Source organism: Stegostoma tigrinum, chromosome 11 (genome assembly GCF_030684315.1).
Source record: "Stegostoma tigrinum isolate sSteTig4 chromosome 11, sSteTig4.hap1, whole genome shotgun sequence".
NCBI classification, from domain to species: Eukaryota; Metazoa; Chordata; class Chondrichthyes; order Orectolobiformes; family Stegostomatidae; genus Stegostoma; species Stegostoma tigrinum.
This window is the reverse complement of record NC_081364.1, coordinates 19,207,547-19,222,048: the sequence shown is the minus strand read 5'-3', so window position 1 is coordinate 19,222,048 and position 14,502 is coordinate 19,207,547. Positions and strand designations below refer to the sequence as shown.

At 40.3% G+C, this 14,502-nt stretch overlaps 1 protein-coding gene across 1 annotated transcript in view; it reads left to right on the top strand.

Moving 5' to 3' along the window:
• klhdc8b (kelch domain containing 8B) overlaps positions 1–14,502 on the top strand; it is a 94,135-nt gene that overhangs the window by 44,452 nt on the left and 35,181 nt on the right. The window contains exons 3-4 of the mRNA XM_048547437.2: positions 10,491–10,655; positions 12,019–12,243. Of these exons, the coding sequence (XP_048403394.1) occupies positions 10,491–10,655; positions 12,019–12,243 (390 nt within the window). The remainder of the gene's footprint in view (positions 1–10,490; positions 10,656–12,018; positions 12,244–14,502) is intronic.

Here is a 14,502-nt window from a genome sequence, read left to right as displayed (position 1 = left end):
CTTTTTGCTAATGAGGTTGTGTATACACTGCTTTTCATTCACTGGTTGAGCATTTGTCCTTTCAATGTTTCTGAGATAATTTCTCCCTTTCAACAGGGGATTTGCAGAGAGAATGGCTCACAGAGAAAAAGGGAGATAGAAAAGCTAGCTGCTAGGGATTTTCTTTAACTTTTTCATACACAGAAGGGAGAGAGAGAGAGAGAAATGGATGTTTCCGCTGTATTATCCATGAACCAGGTTGTAGTCATCTACTTCCAGACCGATCAAAACATTGTCACTATGCTGAGTTTTCCTGATCCAACAACGACTATTGCCAATTTGTGTGGATACCTCCCTCACTAATCTAATAAGGCAACATTATATATACCACTCACAATGTATTCCCCTGACTTGTTTTTTTAAAACTAAAAACACCTTCTTACACACGTTTCTTGGTTCAAAGCAGTATTGTTTCCCTGTTTTTAGCCCGCAGTCCAAAAAATAAAGCAATCTTTACAGTAGGCACAATGGTATTGAGCTGCCGCTATAGCATTGAATAACAATAGATTAACCATACAACAAAATTTGTCCCCTTAAATTAACTTCTGTATTAAACAATTTTTCAAGGAACAATTCCTCATCATGACCAATACACGAACTTTGCATGCTCGGACTTCTCTGTGATTGTGTTCCTGTTTCAAATGGTGCTATCAGTATCTAGTTTGCCGAAGCAATAATGTTTTGGTGGGTTTTCTTATTAAAGTCCCTTAAATACTGCAATGAAAGTTGATATTTATGACCGGCTGGTCTATTGGGCATAGTTGACAAAATACATTAAAAATTTCTATAGTTACCTTGGGAAATAAAGATGAATATGAGTGTATGTGAAAGCATTCTGCTTTACAATTGAAAGCGAAATAAACTGAAGTTCTTATTGAAGTAAGTGTGGATAATTTTGACTGTTAGTACATTGTAATGCAGATAGTATTGAATCAACTGCCCACAATGCAACTATTTGATTTTAAATATCCTGACTTAACAATTTTCCCATGTGTCTAACATAGCCGCTTGTTAAGTGATACATTCTGAGGAAATGAGTGGAGATTTCCTCCATGACCTTGATGTGGCAATATTTTTCTAAATAGATTGATGATTTGTGACAGCTCGTAAGAGAAGAATTCTTTCCCCGTGATGGCAAGAAATAACAGGTGCTATGGCAGGATTTTTCCCTGTGTCGTTGATTCTAAATGGGTTAACATCATTACTAAAATATTGGACTTTGGGATATCAGATGCACGTTTGAAGGAACTAAAACAGAAATTGCTGGAAAATCTCAGCAGTTCTGGTAACATCCGTGGAGAGAAATCAGAGTTAATGTTTCAGGCCCAGTGACCCTTCTTCAGAACATGAATGTCTGAAGGGTTTGCCTTCTGATTTTGCCAACAACAATCTCTTGACTTATGGGATTATGGGATTTCTTCTCCAAATTGATTTGACTTTGATTTTACATTAAGGAAAATCACAAATGATGCTCTGTCAAAATCCTTCTAATTCACCGTCCCACAACGTGACTTTTCAGTCTTTTCAGGAATGGATTTCTGTCTAAAATTTGAGGTGCAGCAGGACTCAATCCTTTGCTGTAAAATTTGGTTACTTGGCACTTGTATTTTTTGACATTAGGAGGTTCTGTTTTAGGTCCAAAATGTCATCAATGTCAGATATATGCACTTCTGATGGGTTGTTAGTCTAGGTGCTAAAAACATGTGCTGGAAGTAGGCAGCTCATGGTATCATTCAGTGTGAAGTGTTATTATAATTATCACTGCGAATCTCTTTGAAATAACTCCATGAAGGTTGATATCCTTTCACCAAGTCACCCTTTATTTACATGTGAAGAGTCCTTGACACTGGTTCAGCTTCCTTAGAGCCAGCTCTCAGAGTGAACAGAACCTCTGATACTCCTGTGTATGTCTGTCAGTCAGGGAACTCTATTCTATCAGGTCTACCTGGCTCACTTTGTACAGCAATAGAGTCAAAGAGCTCAAGGAGTAGGGAAACAGAATCTTCAGTCTAACCAGCCGACACTGACCATTATCCCAAACGAAACTAGTCCCACCTGCCAGTTCTTGGCCCATATCATCCAAATGTTGCTTATTCATGCGCTTATACAAACGTCTTTTAAACGTTGTAACTGTACCTGCATTCCCCACTTCCTGTGCAAGCTCATTCCATCCATGAACCACTCTTTGTAAAAAAAAACACCTCATGCCTTTTTAAAATCTTTCTCCTCTCACCTTAAAAATATCCCCCATAGTCTTCAAATCCCCCACCCTATCCAAAATACACCTAACATTCACCTTATCTATATGTCATTATAATCATACACTCCTGTGCTCGTGGAGCATGGGTATGCTCTCAGAAGCAGGACAAACCAAGTGCTATTTAAAGGACTCGTCAACTATTATCCTGTCAGTAGATGACTGATTTCTACTGTCTATTATTAAGTGAGTAGAAATGTTGAATTTTGAATTGCTAAGTAAATTGGGTGAAGTCTGCAGGGAGTAGTGTAGCATATCTAGAAGGCAATTTTCATCAACTTGGAGACTTTTGCTCTAACCGCTTGTGCCTTGTCACAAGTGATGAATTTTCTACTGCCTTTAGCCTATAGCATGACAAGAGGAATGAACAGAAGTGACACAGAGTCCAACAAACTCTGTGAAGAGACGGGATGAGGAAGTGGTATGGGTAGACTAGCCGAGGATGGATGTTACAATCCTGGAGGTGATCAGCATGTTCCTGTCATTGGATTGTGTCTCTGCAGTGCTGACCATCTATTGTACCACTGGTTTTTGGGCTGCTGTGCTGGGACCCTACAAGTTCTTGAAGCGGTAGTTTCCTCAAACCTTGATGGCAGCTGTCTGGGTATGAGTGGTAGTTTGCATGACTTCGACCTGAGGTTCTACCACTGCGCTTAGAGATTGTGTGACTCCTACATAAAGGAACATAGGGCAACAAGCCATTCAACCCCTCAAGCCTATTCCACCATTCAATGAGATCATGGATGATCAGGGGCCTAAGTCCATATACCTGCCTTTGGCTCATATCCCTCTATACCTTTGCGTTACAAAATAAAATCTCTAATATTTAAAATTAACAACTGATCCTGCGTCCACTGCCATTTGTGGAAGAGAGTTCCAAATATCCACCACCCTTTGTGCATGTTCTGTCCCGAACATCCTGGCTCTAATTCTCAGACTACTCCCCCTAATTCTAAAATCCCCACTCAATGGAAGTAATGTTATGGACCAGACCAGACAGCCTTCAAATATATCAAAGGGATAACGTAGACCCTAACTTTTATCTTATTTAAAGGCAAATACAAAGTGATGTGTTTCAGTGTACTTCGACTGGTCACACTTGGCTTTAAGCAAAACTCACTTTATTCTTACACACAGTTAAATACAAACAGAAGAAAGAAGAATTAATATAACTGACCCTGTTGGAAAACTTAGAATAATGGAGTATTTAACCACTAAACAGCAACCATTCTAATACAATAACATCTCTTCCACACCCTTGGCAAAGAAAATTTCAGCAAAATCGATTGTCTCACATGCAGTGTTTCTCTAGTCCAGGAGAAAAGAGCATCAAAAGAAAATTTGGCAGACAGGGAGAGCTCCAGCTTTTTGCTGTGGCTGAGAGACATGTATAATAGCTTCCACAATCAACTTCAAAACAACTGAAAGTTAAACTAAAACCCTGGTTCTGTGGGAGTCTGACTCTAGCCTTTCATGCTGCTTCTATTGTTTCAACTTTAAAGACCACCATGGCCTCACACAGAACCTCTGTTTCAAAAGGTCTCTTTTAAAAAGCAGGAGAAAATACACCTTTTAAAACCATCTATCTTCACAGTGGCTTATCTTCATTTACCCTGTCTCATCTTTTCATTTTGAAGACACTGATCAGATTGTTCCTTAACCTTCTAAATTCCAGTGAAAACTGGCCTCATTTGTATAATCCCTCCTCATAACTTAACCCCTAAAGTCCAGGTATTATTCTTGTAAACCTACATTGCACACCCAACAAAGCAAATATATTCTTCCTAAAGTGTAGTGCCCAGATATACACTTGGTGCTCCAAATGGGGTCTAAATGGGTTTTGTATAACTTTTTACTGAGGGTGTGGAATGCATTGCTGGAGAGGGTAGTGGAGTCGGCCTGATTAGGGGCATTTAAGCGGCTATTAGAGAGGCATATGGATGATAGTATAAGGTGGGGCTGGAGGTTAGATAGACCTTAGGATTAGGGTAAAAGTTTGCCACCACATTGTGGGCCAAAACGCCTGTACTGTGCTGTACTGTTAGATGTTCAAGCATAACTTCTCTATCCTTGTACTCCAGTCCCCTAGATGTAAAGGCCAGTACTCCATTAGCTTATTTGATTATTTTCTGCATGTTTCATGATATTTTAAAGATTGATACACCTGACCCCTCAAATTCCTTCAGGCATCCATTGTACTTAACTTCATGTCAATTAGAAAGGACTCTGATCTATCCTTTATTCGTCCAAAATGGATAACCTCAGACTTACTTATATTGAACACCATCTGTTACAATTTGCCATTTGCTTAGTCTATCAATTTCTTTTGTGACTTAATACTACCATCTACGCTGTCTACCATGCTGCCTAACTGTATATCATCAGCAAATTTGGATATATAACTTTTAATGCCATTATCCAAGTCATTAATAAATAACATGAATAATTGAGGGCCTACAGCAGATCTTTGCAGTACACCACAGGTTACATCTTGCCAATTTGAGAACCTACTCAGTGTCCCTGCTTTCTGTCACCTGCCATAATGGCCTGGTGTGATAACTGCTCTGCCCAGGACAGTAAAAAAAGACTATTGAAGGTGGTGTGCACAGCCCAGACCATCACAGAAGCTAATCTTCCATCCATGGACTCCATTTACATGGCTCCCTCCTGCAGAAAGGCAGCCAACATCATCAAAGACCCATTGTACCCTGGAATGATCTCATGTAACCTCTTCCATCAGGCAGAAGATGCAGAAGCCTGAACACACGCACCAGCTGGTTCAGGAACAGCTACTTACTGTCCATTATCAGACTGATGATTGGACTCTCTAGACTGAAATAACGCTGATCTTGCTAACATTGATCGCGCCTAGTGCATGCTTGTGCAATGTAATGTGTGCCTCAGTCTAAGTCTTTTTTTGATCTCTATATCTTTTGCCTACTATGATCTGCCTGTACTGTTCGTAAACAAAGTTTCATCACTATGTTTCGGTACACATGACAATAAATAAACAAATATATCAATCAATCAATCCATCATAACCCACACATCCCTGAACACTACGGGCAATTTAACATCACCAGTCCACCAAACTGCTCATCTTTGGACTGGGTCTTTATATAACTATAAAATTTCTGTGTATTGATTTTCATGTCCCTGGCATGTTTCCTTTCATAATTCCTTTTAGAAGCTCTTATAAGCTGCTTTGTGGCTCTTTGTTGGTCTTTATTTCTTTCCCATTCAGCAGAGTCAGCTCTGCTTTTTGCATTTTTGTAAGCCCTTTCTTTTAATCTTATGTGTCCCTTATCTCCTTTGCCGTCCATGACTATGTTTCCTATGAAGGGGAGTGTTTCCCTCTGAGATATAAACTGGTCTTGTAATTTGTAAAATATTTCTTTAAACATTCTCCACTGCTCTTCAGTTGTTTTACTAATTAGCAGATTTTCCCAGTTTGCTGTAGACGGCCCCTGTCTCATCTCATTGAATCTAGTGCTTGCACTGCAGTAGAAACTGAGATTTGGCCAGGAGACATGGGATCATGTTTGAGCCTGCAGTCAAGAATAACAACAATTGGTAGTTCTCATGGATTTAGGAAGTAGTAAAATGTTGGGAAGTATGGGGTTTCAAGCCCTATGAAAAGTACAGTACACAGTTCATACTGGGCTCCTGCACATTCCTTGACCACATGTTTTCTTGCTGACTTGTCATGCACTATTTTATTTTACATACCCATCAATATTTTCTGTATGCTGCCCATAGAAATCTCACCTAGGTTCTCTGCAACAGTATAGTAAGGCATGAATCACCATCCAGCAAACTAAAATCCATACATCCCTTTCCATCTGATCTGGCTGCAAGCCAGATGTGACCAATGACTCACCATGTCCAAATCCTACCCCTAAGATACATTGTAAGGTACACATGGTACTCATATCTGAGCGGGTCATTGAACTGTGGGAGTGAGTGACAGTATTTCTTCAGCATCAGTCTCTTCTTTCTTGACTGCTCTTTGATTCTGCACCACTGTCTGGTTGGCTAGTAGTTCATGAGTATTTGAAAGGTGGAAGGCAACTGTTGGCTTGCAGTGAGGAAAGCAGATTGAAGGCATAAGGTACCTCCTTCAACCGTCTGCAGCTTGCAGCTTTGGAATCTGGGAAGTTTGCACAATGAAGAGAAATTGGGTAGGAATGCATCACTATTTTCAAACCTTACAGACCGATCTGTGGGTTAGGGCCACAGTCCTTGCTGCTCGACTGACAATGTGTACCAACTCTGTGACTGTATGGTGAGGTAATCAGGCCTATTCCCCATTGGTTAGTTGATGCTACCTCCAAATATTCACCAGCCTATCCTACTAGAGAGAGGGCAGCAAGTGTGATACAATGTGTTTAGATGATGTCAGTCGAAGAATTGTACGAGCAGTGAGATACAGGTTTGAGCTTGTAGAAATGTGAGGATGAGGTGAAGCTATGAATATGAAGTGCAAGTCATAGCTGATGGAGACTATATGGTGCATTAGCCAGTGTCTGAGGCTGCTGGTGGTATATGACATTTGAAGGTGCATTCGTTAAATTTACCTCTTGTGTGAGGTCAGTATAATTCATTTAGCACTGCATCTTGGTTTGACTATCTGCACCCAAAACCTTCACAATGTCTTGTTGGTCTCTTGATCTTCTGTGCTAAAGGACCCCTCTCATCTTGTCAACCTCCTGTACCAGCGTCTGCAATGTTGTGTCAGTCTTAGAGCCTATGTTCTGATTTTATTGTGTCTTACTGAGATCAAACTCAATTTTCTTGAAACCCTCACAGAAAGTTGGTGGTTAACGGACCAATAATACAGAGGCTCAAGTTCATGCTGTTGGGCTTGGGCTTAGATCTCACTTCGGCTAGTGGAATTTAAATTCAGTTAATAAAAATGTAGAATATAAAGCTAACGTCAGTAATGAAGACCATGACAACTATCACTGATGGTTGCAAAATAGCAATCTGATTCACTCATGTTCTTTTGGGAATGTCACGCCTCACTGTGGCAAAGTTTTTGAAATTGGGCCCTGCTATTCTTGGGGTCATCATAAAAATTAAAGATTTTATGAAGTATGCAAAGTTCCCAAATTTCCCTATCTTTTAGACCCAGGCTGATAGAAAACAGGGAGAAGGTAACTGTACAGAACAAGAATGACTAAGTATTAACAAGCAGTTAGACTCTTGCTACAGGTAGAGTTGGAAAATTTTGGAATGTAATATTACTAATTAAAATTCTAGTCTACTTATAGACTTACAAACACACACATATTGACAAATGGGATAAAATAGGCTATTGGGCAGAGGAAGAATACTGGAAAGACAGTTCAATCATATTTATCACTCAGAGATAATAGGAACTGCCGATGCTGGAGTCTGAGACAACAAGGTGTGGAGCTGGATGAACACAGCAGGCCAAGCAGCATCAGAGGAGCAGGAAAGCTGACATTTCGGGTCTGGACCCTCCTTCAGAAATGGGTGAGGGGAAGCCATTGACAGTTTAAAATTCAGAGAGTTGGCGCCTGGCCTTAGCAATGTAGAGGTCAGTACGCCATACAACTACTGCACCCCCTTATCTGCGAGTTTGATGGTGAGGTTGGGGTTGGAGCAGAGGGAATGGAGGGCTGTGTGTTCCAATGGGGAGAGGATGGAGTGAGTGAGAAGGGTAGAGAGATTGAGGTGATTGATGCCATGACGGCAGTTGGAGATTAAGAGGTTGAGGGAGGGTTATAGGCTGTGGGGTAGTGTCCAGGGGGTGAGGTTTGGTGGAGGTGGGAAAAGGGGTTGTTAGAGGGCAGGCTAGACTTCCAATTAAAGAAATAGGTGCACAGCCAGAGGCAGTGGAAAAAGAGTTTAACATCTTGGCATCCTCATCCTCTTCATTAGTATTTAGAAGACTGTTAGAAGACTAATTAGAAGACTGCTCCTATTCCCTCAGTTCTTCAGTAGCCAGCACATCGCTTCAATTGTGCAGAACTCAGCATGCCAGGAACATGTAGCAATCCCTGTCTGGCCTATAGTGGAAAAATCCACCTCCCCCCAGTGCCCAGCACACTCCTGAAAGATCAACACACAGAATCCAAGTGATAATGGGAACTGCAGATGCTGGAGAATCCAAGATAACAAAATGTGGAGCTGGATGAACACAGCAGGCCAAGCAGCATCTCAGGAGCACAAAAGCTGACATTCCGGGCCTAAACCCTTCATCAGAGAGGGATCCAAGAATCTAAGGACTGTATTCTGTAATTGACTTTGACGAGAAGTCTCCAGACATGACTGACTGATCCAAGATCGTTGCCTTCAACTCTCCCTGAGTGACAGTAAGTGATTCCTCTTACAGCTGAGTGTTGGTTTGCATGTATGACCATTGCCCACTCCCCCAGGCTGAGAACTAGAACTCCCCAACCTTACACTTTCTTCCGTGGCCAGTTAGTTGAATAAATGGGCAGTGTTTTTGTGCATAAGACATCTGGCATATGATGTCAGTGTTGGATTGTTGTATCAGGGTAGCATGCAGCAAGCCAATCTTGCCTCCTCATCCTCTGACCAGATCCCCTGCTGAAAAGCATGACCAGCAGCTTGTCTGTGTTTCTGCACAAAGAACATGTCAATATGGCAGTGCTGATAGCCTTTAGGTTCTGGCTGAAGCTCCAATGCGTTAACAGACATGAGACAACAAAACAAGGAAAGGCATAGATTGAGTAAACGTGCAGGTAGGCATTAGGTGAGCCAGTGGCAAGACAGCATACACATAGTCCTAAGGTGCAACCTGGTCCAATCCATGTGCTGGGTGCCTGTCCCTGCATGCAAACTGCTCTTGCAGCAGCTTTTTATTGATAATTGCTGCTGTTCCCTGCCATGAACCTCTTTGTTTCTTAAGAGTTCTGCAAGTGAATCAGAGAGATGCCACAGGGATCCTGCATGTTTGGCAAATATCGGATGTCGGTGTTTGCAGGTGGAGGGTACTGCACGTGGCTGGAGCCTGTGGATTCTGTCCTAAGATACAGTTTTATCATGAGCAACGTGGAGGCTCTTTGCAGGCAGCAATGATTTTGAGACTGCTCTGAAGTCCATGTTGAGAATTCCCAGCATCTACTTTGATCGTTGGCTTTTGGAACATTGGAAACTCAATATTAATGAGGTGAGATATGCAATCAATTAATCATAAACCACTAATTGGCTCTTAATAGGTAATTTGCTGCTGATAAGCAAGAATCGCACCTTGACATCCAGCATTTACGTAAAAGATGTAGCCTATTGTTTCCATCTTCAAGGTGGGCTTTGCTGGACTTTTCACACAATTCTGTCACAAATCTTACCATTGCCCATGTCATTCAGACCCTGTAAGATTGCACCCCTAGAAAAGTTCCACAATTGCGTTATACCTGAATGCACATAAAGCCTATTGATTGATGACATCAAATATTAATTTTTATGGTATTAATAAAGAGGAACTTAAAGAAGTAAAATGGCATAGAATCCACATTTTCCCCAGGCCTTTATCAAACATCAGATTTCTGCTTGTTTCACACTGATTTTCACATTCTGGCATGTACTAGTCAGATTCCGAGGAAATGTGAGTTGCTACTGATAGATCAACATGGAACACAGTGCAAATTTTGATTTAATTTTGACAGTGGTCAAATTAAGCAATTGTGTAAGTGTGAAATGCTATGAATTCTCTGAATCAGGTTTGATGCCACGGTTGTAATATTCAATCCAAATGCACCGACACAAAGCCATTTCTGGCTGTAAGGATGTTGCCTGAGCATTTGCTGCTGTGCCATGAGCCACGGAGAAGAATTCCCGCTGATGTTTGGTCATAAAAATTCACTAATCCTGTATCATAAAAACTCGCACTAAATATGTGAAGTCTGCAAGAGACAAGAGTCGATACAAACATATCGCAGTCAAAAACTTGAACTACAATAAATCAATATGCTGAAACCAGATTTATTGAATATTATTTCTGTACTCCGACTTGTCAACAGATTGTTGAAAACATAAAAGCATCTGGTACGTTGGGATTTAACAATAACAGTGCCGACTCTCAACTTCTTGGGTGTAACATATAATGGGATATGTAAGCCATTATATTCACTTATAACGTTATTGGTTTCACTTGTTAAAGCCTTGTTATGCTTCTAATCTGATTATGTGAATTGTGTTATAGATGGCAGAGTGTACGCTTTGGGAGGCATGGGCTCTGATGCTGCTCCACAAGCTCTGGTACGAGTATATGAACCAACCAGGGATCATTGGCAGCCCCTACCGCCGATGCCAACACCACAGTATGCAGCCTCTTCTTTCATCAAGGGCAATAAAATCTATGTCCTAGGTAAATGACCACATCTGGAAGGCTGCATGTAATATCTTGTTGCTGTTACTTTGTTCTGTAGAAATACATTAGTATTTTAGCTATATTTTCACAACGTTATTGCTTATTTGACATACTTGCTGGAGAAGACATTGAACTTCTCAGTACAAGCTGGAAGTAATTCTGGTCTTAGAGAACAGAAGTACCATTAGGAGGAGGCTATTCAGTGCAATGAACCTGCTCTGTCTTTGAATAAAATGATAAAAAATAATCTTCCATTTCAATTTCACCTTCATTGTCCTATCCCCATATCTTTTGATTTTCTTGGTTCAAGAATCCTAGTCATGGCAACATAGTCTTGAATGTACTGAAGAGAATGAGGAGGTCTGACCACTAGTGTCGCATGCTCTTTCTCTCACCCTTTCTACAAGTGGATCACTGCTACTGCCTTGATTTCACTTTTGGGAAGTGGTTTGAGGGTGGGATGGATTTCTACTGAGTGAGCAGCTCAAAACAAGCTCGAGATTTCCAAGATCCTTTTAACTTCAGGCAGAATCTGCATGTCTCACATTCAGATTGAGGCATATCCCATTGGTTAGTTTGAATTCAAACACTCGAGGATGCCGAACACCGTAATCCTTTTGGCCAACCCTTTTCGATAAGGAATCCAACGCTAAATTTAAGGAATCAAAATGTAGGCTATATTGATGCAGGAATGACGAGGTATCAGTCTCTTTCGCACATTCCAGAAACACAGAGGTTACAATCCTGGCTGTTACATCAGGAGATAACAAGATAATAAAAAATAATAATAAACCTGCTTTTCACATCTCCTTTAAATTTTCCCCCTTTTACCTTTAACCTATCTTCACTAGTAATTGGTATTTCTACCTTGGCAAGAACATTCTGACTATTCATTCTGTCAATGCCTCTCATAAACTTCTATTAGATGGTCCCTTAGCATTCAAACAAAAACAAACTGAGTTTGTCCAATCTCTCCTCATAGCTAATACCCTCCAAACCAGGCACTATCCTGGTAAACCTTTTCTGTACCCTCTCCAAAGCCTCCACATCCTTCTGGTAGGTGGCAGCCAGACTGTGACCTAACCAAATTTCTGTACAGCATCAACATGGCTTGCCAGTTTCTCCACTTTCTTCCCCACAGGTACCTTGACAATGGGCTACAAATGTCCTACGTTACCTTATTTGTTTGGAAAGCTATAGCTCTCTTGGGTTTACATAAGCATTAGTCAACAATATTTAATCAACAGCAAAGTAAAATATTTCAGTGGATGTGGCCTGCCGTAAAATTGTGCAATCCTATTTAGAAAATGATGCATGTACTGATGAAGTACATTGATCCAAACCCTTTGTTTCATCTTAGGAGGAAGACAGGGCAAACTACCCGTGACCGCTTTTGAAGCCTTAGACTTGGAAACAAAGAGCTGGACCAAATATCCCAGCATTCCTACCCGCCGTGCATTTGCTAATTGTGCTATGACTGAGAAATGCTTTTATAGCCTTGGAGGTCTTCAGCAGCCTGGGCCTCACAACTTCTACTCCCGGCCACACTTTGTCAATACAGTCGAAGTGTTTGACATAGAACAAGGTAAGTTAAGCACGTTGTTTTCATTTTACTTGATGGCTTTCAGTATTTCTTTTCTCACAGAATTTTATTTTTAGCCTACGTGGGCTCCACTCAGCATTGCCGTTGAAAAGAAAGAGTTTCAATTAAATGGAATGGAGTCTCTTCCAATGTTTCATTCGACTGGGCAGCATGACAAGTGAGCTTGCATCATTTGGTCATTTTTACCTTCCTGTTTCTGGTGAACCATTGGCCCTTCCTCCACAGTGTATCTCTATATCTCTTCAGAATGATATAGCTGAAGTTGTGGCTTAATGTGCTGGTGCTCTCAAGCAAGGAAGTGGCAGAGGGATTAAAAAGTCCTGTTTACTCCCGTTGTATGCAAAACACAGTGCAGAAGATGAGCGGGAATTAGTGAAACATTAAAGTAGAGGCCTAACATAAATTTCTATATCTTCGCTGCTAAATGCGCTTTATGATGAATTGCTTTGACGCTTAGAGTTAATCAATTGCTCATGAGGGGTTGGAAATTGACAAAGGTGATCTCAGTAATGAGCAACCAGAGATTTTAGCTATTCAAGACACCTTCATTGGAACAAACCTGCCTTAGTTTCTTGGATTGCAAACAAAATTCCTCCTTCTGGACACTGAAATATCTATTAGTGCTGGGCTGATTGAAAAAAGTTCAAGCCTTTGATTATGCTGTTTATTATGGTTATTACGAATATTAGTATCATCATTAAAAGCTATAGATGCTACCGACACTAAAACATAGCACACCAAGCTGAGACATAACTCACATTGACTGGTAAATTCTCTGATCTTGCTTCAGATATGTGAATATCGACAGTGATTGAGTGAATACACAAATCTTCTCTGTAAAAATTAAAACAAACAAAGTGAAATATATTGCAACATTAAAAATTTAGCACAGCCCAGGCTGCCTAACATTTCATCAACCTGAAGGTTTCCACACACATTACTCATTGAAAAGCAGCTTACATTTATATAATAACATTAAAAGTAAAACATCACTACAACGTGCTTGACAGAAGTTTTATAAAGCAAATATTAAGGCAGCTAATCATCTGCTTGTCAAAGAGGTGGGTATTAAGATGCATTTTGAAAGTGGTAAGGGAGGATGAAAATTAGAAAGATTTTTGGAAGGATTTCTGGAACTTTTGATCCTTCACAGATAAGGATATGATGGATGACGTAAAATTGAGGGTGGTTAAATTTAGAGCAGATATCTTCAAAGGTTGTAGGACTAGAGAAGGTAACTGAGAAAGGCATGGACAAGCAGTGGAGAGAGTTGAAAGAAAGCTGAGAAATTTAAACTTGCAGCTTTTGCTTAACCAGAAGACAATAAAAGTCAATGAGCTGGGTGAATGGAATTTGGAGTGAGTTAGGGTACAGGCAATGGAGATTTGGATATGATTCTAAGTCTCAACCCAAAACAGGTCTGGGTTAGTGGTCGACTAGATTATCACTTAAAAGTGAGCATAATAAAATTGGAAAGAAGAAATAAAACATAAGAAATTGGAGCAGAACAAGTTCATGCAACCTCACAAGCCTGTCCCATCATTAAATAAAATCAAAACACTATCCTAAACCTGATTCAATGGCACCCCAACAGTTACAGTTTGCCAAAGTAAAAATTATCCATTTATCCTGACTCTTTATGTTCTGTTATGGTTTGGTTAGCACAGTTGGATGGTTTATGGTGCAGAGTGATGCCAACAACATTAGTTTAATTCCTGCGCTGGCTGAGGTTAACTACTTTCTTAACCCCTCCTCTTGCCTGAGGTGTGGTTGATCAGTTGTTCCTCTGGAATGAGAGAGCAGCCTAAGGGTCTTTAAAGACAATGACAACTCAACTTTTATATTATTTAATTCTCTATCTATGCTAACATATCACTCCATGAGTTCTTGTCTTGTATTGCAACCTTTTATATGGTATCTTATCAGATGCCTTTTTAGAAATGCAAACACACTACATCTATTGACTTGCCTTTATCCACCTTCCTTGTTAAGTCTTAAAGAGCTCTAACAAAATTGTCACACATGATTTCCCTTTCTCAAAATCATGTTCATTCTGCCTAATCTTATAATAATTTATGAATGTTCTGCTACAGCCTCGTTAATAATGAATTTTAACATTTTCCCAATGACAGATGTTAGATTAACTGGTCTATAGATTCCTGCTTCCTGCCTTGCTCCTTTTATCAGTACGGTCTTACAGTTGCATTTTCCATCCTGCTGAGACCTTTCCCAAATCTAAGG